This window comes from Pteropus vampyrus, unplaced genomic scaffold (genome assembly GCF_000151845.1).
Source record: "Pteropus vampyrus isolate Shadow unplaced genomic scaffold, Pvam_2.0 Scaffold200, whole genome shotgun sequence".
Classification (NCBI taxonomy): Eukaryota; Metazoa; Chordata; class Mammalia; order Chiroptera; family Pteropodidae; genus Pteropus; species Pteropus vampyrus.
In genome coordinates this window covers 3,130,694-3,138,787 of record NW_011888981.1, presented here as the reverse complement: position 1 = coordinate 3,138,787, position 8,094 = coordinate 3,130,694, and the positions used below count along the sequence as shown (strand labels likewise).

Genomic DNA, 8,094 nt, shown 5'->3' with positions numbered 1-8,094 from the left:
GATGGGTCAGTGGGGCTCAACCTGTGATTGAAGAACTTGGTGTAGCGGTGAGTGTTCAGTGCGTTTCTACAACTGCTGATCTTTAATAGCTGTCAAATAGTTTCCACAGTGCGAATTTTTTGCTAAAAAAAACAAATGGGCACATCGATCAAATATCATTCCCTGTACAAATAGCTTTTAATTACGTCTCAATGAGAAGACATTCTAGGGCCTCTGCTTTTCACTCACAGCTCAAGTCTGGCTTGCTTTCGCTTCTGCTGGCAGCCGCTGAGGTGAGCATCTCTTCCCTCCATAGTCTGGAGTGGCTCTGAACACTTAGGAAGAAAGTGAATTAAGAATTGTTTAGCTTCCTCCTTGGAGCCGGGTCCTGGGCTAAGCACTTTCAGAGATCTATTGCTCTAATTTCTCCAAGAATCCTGGGTGGTAAAGTGTTACCCTGAAGCTTTCTCCATATTCACAGGCCCATGGAGGCAGAGTCCTGCCCTGCTACCCAGGAGCGCTGCTATGAAGATTCAAGGACTTGCGAATAAGGCGCCAGCCCCGTGCTCACGTACGCAACGTGGCAGGTTTCTGCAGCCGTCTATCCTCCAAAAATTTCTCTGCACCAGCGGCCAGGCCAGATGTCCCACTTGGTCATGATTTATGCAGTGGCAGTGGCAAAACCAGATACTTTACTTACACTTGATTTTATTTAAAGAATAAAGACGTATTCTCTGCTGCCGGGGTTCTTCTTAACCTGGGGCTCACGGATTCCACTGAAGAAGGTCTCTAACTTCCTGAAATGGTACCCAAATGTTGGTAGTAAGGGCCCACGTGCATTCTGCCGGAAGGACTACGGCTTTCATCAGGTAGTCACGAGGGTTGTGACCCGAAAAGGTTTAGGAGTCAAAGCGGTAGATATTCCAAAGGAACTGCAGTTGGGCAAGACCGCTGCGATAAGCAGCTGTCTAAGCCGGGTCCTCGGTGGGCAGTAAACAATTTTTCTACAGCTCGCTGCAGCGCCACCTTGTGGCGGAACTGAGATTGGCCGCACTCCAACCCCATTCCTCCGCTCGGGGCTGGACATCTCCACTGGGCATGCTCAGTACCAAGGCCTTGGGTTGCTTTCCTAAGCGGAAGCTAGTGCAGTGTGTGTTTTTCCCAGGGTGCTCAGCGCTGCTGTCATGGCGGCCTCCTTGGTCCGATATCCGCACATGGGTTTCTACGGTCGTGGGTGTATTCACAGCAACTGTTGCCACTAGACTTTGGCGTCTTTGGACCCTCCTCCTTTCACTTTCTTTTGCTGACTCTGGTGTGACCCTTTTGGGAACCTGTTTTGGCTGAGGGTTCGGGATGATGTGGATCCCGGAGCTGGCAATTTTGAGGGGCTTCCCCACTGAGGCTGAGCGGCAGCAATGGAAGCAGGACGGAGTCGCCGGCTCAGGTGAGAGGCGCACCTGCCAGGGACTTAGGCCAGACTGTGAGAAGAAGGAGTGGCGGCAGCTGGGTTCTCATCCCTCCTCGTTTAATGTTTTTCCTGCCGAAGTATTGGCGATTTCTTAAGGCTTTGGGTTGTTGCATCCTTGACATTGTGGGCGTGGTCCTCAGGCTTCCTGACTGACTTTACCCCAAACTTCTCACCGCCCAGGTTCAGTAATAACAACTGGCGATATCAGTTACTTTTCTAAGCTCTTAACATTTACATGGTCGTTTAATTCTTGTAATGGACATGTAAGGTAGATGCAGCTTTTAATCCCATTTTACAGATGAAGACATTGATTAGCTAAGTAGTATATTTGAGGTCATACAGCTGGTAAGCAGCAGGACTGAACTGAGGCAGCAAAGATGTAATTCTTGCGAGCAATTTACATTTAACGGAGACAGAGTTAAAGCACAGTTATTAGTGGGATATAAGCATATCTGATTGTGGGATTTAGGCTGGACCCAGAAGAGAAATAACAATTTAGGACAGTATACAAGTGCTGTGTGTGCGCGCGAGTGTGCGTGTACGTGTACAATAGCTGCTGCAGGAGAGGTAGTTTCTGAACTCTGGCGGTCTGAAAAAGTTTCATGGAAAAAGTCAGATTTGAGCTGATTTTTGAATAAAGGGTAAGATTGACAAGTGCAGAAGAGCTCAGCATGAAAAATCACAAGTGTAAAAGTGTGGAGGTAGGAATGTGTATGGGATATTAGGGGAACAATGAGTGAACCAGCCTTTCATCAGGGAGTATAGTGGAGGTAGGAGGAGCCAAACTGTGAAAGGTCTTAGAACCTTGACTAGGGAAACTTGTCTGTTGTCAGTAGGAGTCTTGAATTCCCAGCAGAAGGGTGAGAATACTTACTAGTGAGGAATATTATTCCTGGGTCTAAATTCTATCTTATTGCTTACTGTATCATGAGCTGCTGATTCTAGAAGTGATGTTTGTAGAATGATGGTAATTTGTTCAGTGCTTTGTGGTTAATGTATAGCAAGCATTATAAGTATATACTTTTTAAAAAATACTAAATTGTAGATTTACCTAATAGTGTTATCCTTTATAGTATAAAAAATTGTTCTTTTGGATTATTGGACTAATTTTTTATATTACAGAGAGCGGATCTTTCCTACAATTGCTGTTAGAAGGGAACTATGAGGCCATATTCTTAAATTCATTGACTCAAAATATTTTTAATTCAACGACGATGACCGAAGAAAAGATCGACAGCTACCTAGAGAAGCAGATATTAACATTCCTGGATTACTCAACAGATTTGGACAAAACCGAAAGGTAGAATTTTATTTGAAGTTTTCACAGAGAGACAGACTCTGACTACATTTAACAGTTCCTTGACAGTGTAAGGCACTAATTTGAACAGTTGTTGAAAAACCTGTCATTACATTTAGTCAGGACTTACAATGTACCAAATAATCTATATAAGAACTTCTGTCCAGAGGCCCATGAGAATGATAAAGTAAAGTGATGTAGGATATCAGAGTTTCACATATGAAACTGGCATATAATTTGATGGTAACTGCTAACCCACTGAGTTTCCAAATGCTTAGATCTGATAGTTTTTAGTGATAGGCAAGACTTTAGACCTTACTTCCTTTTAACTGGAAAGCATATACTCTCCATCTGCTATTTCTAGATAGCTGAGTAATACTTGTAACTGCTTTTATTATGATTTAGATTGTTTTCTCTCTAGTGATCAGAGAACGTAATGTTTTATTATGGAACCTTTGGTTTACCTTCTTTTATTAAAGTTTATGTAATTTTATAGGATTAAGTAAAATAGTTACTCAGCAGTGTAACTGTGTCTTTTAGTGGTTTATATATATTTTTTGTTGCAAATTTGTAAATATACTTCTTTCTTTCCTCTGTCTGTAGCATCCATGTTAACTTTTCATTATCTTTAAAATGCGTGCAATTTTGTTTGCCATTATTTCTAGGGAATGTCTTTATTTAGTTCTTTAACAACTAAACTAGGTGTTGAGGTTGTGAAGAGAAATAAGACAATTCGTATCCATAAGGAGTTCACAAAAGAATGTTACTATAGACACTTTATTTTAAAAAATAATATTCCTTTTCATTTTTCTGATTTACTTGTAGTTTACATTCCTGCAGTGTCATTCCTGATTCTTATTTTGCTGTCTGAAGTGTGTGTGATCATAACAACTAGCTTTGTAGTACATTTTAAAACGCACAAACACACAAATGCGTTATTCACTGGCAGAGCAGAATTCCAGCTTGTCACACAGTTGTTTCATTTTGAGGAATTTGCAAGTGAAATTGTATTTGCGAGTTACCTTAAGGATTTTGATTTTTAGTTGTGGTAGTTATATTAAAGCTTTTAAGATCTTGCTACATACCTGTTTTTCCTAACTTTCCTAACTTCTAACTACAAACAGGCTCTTTGTCACCTATTCTTTTTAGTGAAGCCTATTCTTTGCTCTGCTCTCAGTTGTGCTACTTCCAGAGCTTTATGTTCTGGTTATCATAGGCTCGTAGGTTTGATTTTTTTTTTTTCTTCCTTAAAGAATCTTTTTTTTTGAGGCAGGGTCTAGGAGATATAGAGAAAAATTACATCTTTACTGTCTTAGGTTCAGTTTTACTTTCTGTTCGGCATGAAACTTCAAGATTCTTTGGCTGTTATGTGTTAGAGTTGAATCCCCACCTATTTTTCTTAATCCAAGAGTTAGAAAATTACAGCTGGTGGGACAAAGTGGCTTAGAATGCTGTTTACATTTTGGGAATATAGAAATATGTGTGACCTGCAAAGCCTAAAATATTTAATATTTGTCCCTTTGCAGAAAAAGTTTACCTACTCCCTGTCTTAAGCCAAAGCAGGATTGAAAAAAAAATAGATTCAAGTGAAATTTCTAGGAATCTTTTGTTCTAGCACTTGGTAATACAGGATTAGTAAAATATTGTTTAAAAACAACTTTTTGTTGTCAGTTTCCTTTTGTATAAAATCAGTTTAACGTACATCTTTGGCAATGTTGGAGCTGTTAAATAGAATGCAAGAGAAATTACAAGTGTCTGATCAGAATCTGAACTAGCACTGTTTAAGAGAACTTTCTGTGTTGATGGAAATGTTCTATATCTGTATCGTCCAGTTCGGCAGTCACGAGTCACATTCGGCTCTTGACACTTGATATATGGATAGTGTGACTGAGGTATTGAATGTGAAATTTTGTTTAATTTTAATTAACTTAGATTTAAAAGAGCCATATATGGCTCATGATTATAATATTGGATATTGCAGACCTAAATTGTTTAAGTTTCAGAAAAATTTTTTTGTAATACTTTTGGATAATCTCAAGAAATGGTGATTGGTATCTTACATTTTTCTTAATAACTGAATTGACATAATATGTGGTTATACAGTGATAGTGATTCATATTTATTTCTTTAACTATTCTTATATGCAGACAACAGCTGATATTCCTAATTGGCGTGAGCAGTTTGCAGCTTTTTGTTCAGAGTAACTGGACGGGGCCTGGTGTTGATTTACACCCTCAGGATTTTTTGCCATCTGTTTTGCTCCAGCAATTCAGTGAGGTACGCTTCTTGGAAATGTCATATATAGTCATTACTGTGTTATTTATTCTTCAGGAACTGGTCTTTATAAACTGAAGTTAATAGTTGGGAAGAAAGAAACATGAATTTATAGCTTGTAGAAAATCTACTAAGAATGCTTGTTCCTTGATCAGATTTTCAAACATTTCTAGAAGTTTCCTTGCCAATCTCAAATGCCCCTTCAGACATCTCCATTTTATGGAGCTCGGTGGGCTGCTCTTTTTTTCTGAAGTACACAGCCGCACCAGTCATTCAGTCGCATATATTACCACAGTTATATAATGGTCTTTTCTGGCAAAATGGCAAACCTGGAGATCTGTTTAATTTTGTTGCAAGTTTTGCAACTTTACTTAAGAATAGTTCCCAGGGGTGATTTCCTTTATATTACAAATGCTTTTTTAAAGTGCCTGGCACAGAAGTCTCCATGGTGATAACAATTATTATGTGTATATGAAAATAATATTATTGACTTGCATTAGTGGGTCATTAGTAGAGCTTGCAGTTTGAATTCCTTAGGAGTTTTTGAGCACATATACATAGGGCTTGGTGACTGTGACATTCTCTGAAAAAGAAGTATGGTAACTTTGATTCATCCAGCCACCTCAGAGATCTTGAGCATAACTATTAATCACTCAGCTTGGAAAAAGGGCCCCTTACCACCCAAAGTTTATACAGCAAAAGGTGCCTGTTTTTCTGTTACCTGGTTTCCTAGAACTAGAAATAGCAAATGAAAGGGGAATGGAGTTCTTACAGATAAGTGCTAATAATTTGATGTTAGCATGGAAAGAGGGTTACAAAGCAGCTGTAATCTGAAAACCACAATAATTAGCTCTGTGTTTATCAGTTTAGTGAATCACTTTATTATATTGCAATAGAATAAAGTTCATAATGCTGACCCTAAATCAGGTTAAAAGATCTTCTGTATTTTATGTCTAAGAAGGAAATTTAATCTACACTTCACAAAGATTTTTATCCAAAATGATTAAAATAAAATCCCAAAGATTATGGCACTTAAAGAGATACGCTTCATTCATGTAGAAATTTACTTATACGGAACATCTCATTCCCTCTCCTATTATGTATGAAACGGTTTCTGGCTTCTATGCCCCTATAGTGTAGCTTAGAAATCCACCAACCAGTCAAAGTTATAATATTTACTGAGCACCGATGAGTGGTTCAAGTGATACATGTGTTATATTAATTTGTTATAATATATTAATCCACATGTGTTATATTAATTTGAGGGATTCCCTAGATGAGAGGCTGAAGCTCAAAGTGATGAAAGAAACTTGTCACAGGTCTTATAGCTGGAACATTGGAATCCATATTTCTGGGTCGAAATCCAGTAGTCCTTCTGCTATACTAGTTTAGAAGCACCTGTAAAGTCAGGTAACAGTTGAAAGTAGTACAGAAATGGGTTCCATGAGAGATCCAGACTATAAGAAGTATTGAAAATATTGAAATTAAGGAAGACATCTGAGGAAAGTGAACCTTTTAGCTGGGAGTGGACCTTGAGCCAGGACCTGCAGGGTGATGAGGAAATGGAGGGGTAGTGAAGAGCAGGAAATGCATTCTGGGTGCAGTCATGGGAGTAGGAATTTAGAGGGGAGAAGAGTGTGGTGTTTATGGGAAAGGGCTGCGTTGAGTCTGTTGGAGTAGCAATAAATGGTCAGACTCGATGGGGTCAGGCTGCATTATAGGACACTTTGAGACCTTGGTTTTAAGTTTTAACAGAACTGCCTCAGACATTAAAAAAAAAACCATAAAATATGTACAGTTCAAATAATAAATTCCTTTGTTCCCACCACCCCGCTTGAGAGAGAGATGTTTTCAGCTTCGTAGAACAGAGTGCCCTGACCACTCTCTCCCAGATGTTGTGCCGCTGCCCCTGTGGTGGCCGTGCGGGGCCTGGGCTGGCGAGAGCCTTCAGACTGGTGTCTTCTGCTTTAGCAGCCCTCTCTGTTTACCTGGCGCGCACTACAAATCACATCATCCTCTACATGTGCTCTGACTTGGAAAAGCCTGGGAAATATGCTGCCTTAGAAGGTCCCACATGTGTGCTTCCTGATAGCATCCCCGGGCCCCCTCTCTTGAACCACTCCCGTGAATGATTCCATTGCTTTTCTCCACAGTTTTAGCACCTCTGTACGTGTCCCTAGGCAACATATGGTTTAGTTTTGCCAGTTTTTTAACTTTAAATAAGTGAAACAAACTATGTATTCTTTTTTTCCTCCCCTCTTTAATTCTACCCCCCTTCCCTCATCCCCTTCTACCCCTGACCTATGGATGTTGCCGGTTCCCCATAAGAACTGGATCTCTGAAGGTGGGGCTTCTCCTCCCACACGCTCACGGTGTGCACCTGGGGCCTGGTGCACCTGGGGTATGGTCCGTGGCTCCACCTGGGGTGCGAACCCAGGACCTTCTGCATGTAAAGCAGATGTGCTAACCACTACACTATGGAGCCACCCCACACTGTGTATTCTTTTGTGATTTGCTTTGCTCAGTGGTATATTTTTGAAATTATACCATTATTCATTTTTACTGTTGTATAGTATTCCAGCCCTATAAATACACCACAATTAATATACCTGTTCTACTCTTGATGGCCATATGGGTTGTTTCCATGTTTTGCAATATATTATGTACAATGCTATTAGGAACGCATCTTCTGGAAATGATTTGCAAGAGTTTCAAAGCACAGTACTTAAAAAATGATAGTATTTGTTTGGTGCAGTGTGCTAAAGGGAGGAGGTTGGTTTTACTGGCCCCCAGGCTGTCGTGGGGCTCCCCCGGGGACTGAGGGGATCATCATTTCAACACACTTGTAAACCCTTCCCAGCACTGAGTGGCGAAGCTCTGCTGTAGTTATGTGTGTGAGCAGAGTTGCTGTGCCCTAGGGTGTAATATGCATGTTCCACTTGCCTCGGTAATGTCAGGGTTATACAATTTATACTCTATATCAGCAATCCGAGGATTTGGAAGATGGCGATGAAGTTTTATATTTTAAACTGGGGAGTATTTTCTGGTTTTCATTTCTGCGCTGATTCATCCTTCT

The 8,094-nt window shown here is 40.2% G+C and overlaps 1 protein-coding gene across 1 annotated transcript in view; it reads left to right on the top strand.

Annotated features, from left to right (window-relative positions):
- Window positions 1–1,085: 1,085 nt before the first annotated feature.
- The window catches only part of TTC27 (tetratricopeptide repeat domain 27), a 138,141-nt gene continuing 131,132 nt past the window's right edge, over window positions 1,086–8,094 (top strand). Inside the window, exons 1-3 of the mRNA XM_011372100.2 lie at window positions 1,086–1,423; window positions 2,570–2,747; window positions 4,892–5,021. Coding sequence (XP_011370402.1) covers window positions 1,333–1,423; window positions 2,570–2,747; window positions 4,892–5,021 — 399 coding nt within the window. The 5' untranslated portion in view covers window positions 1,086–1,332. The remainder of the gene's footprint in view (window positions 1,424–2,569; window positions 2,748–4,891; window positions 5,022–8,094) is intronic.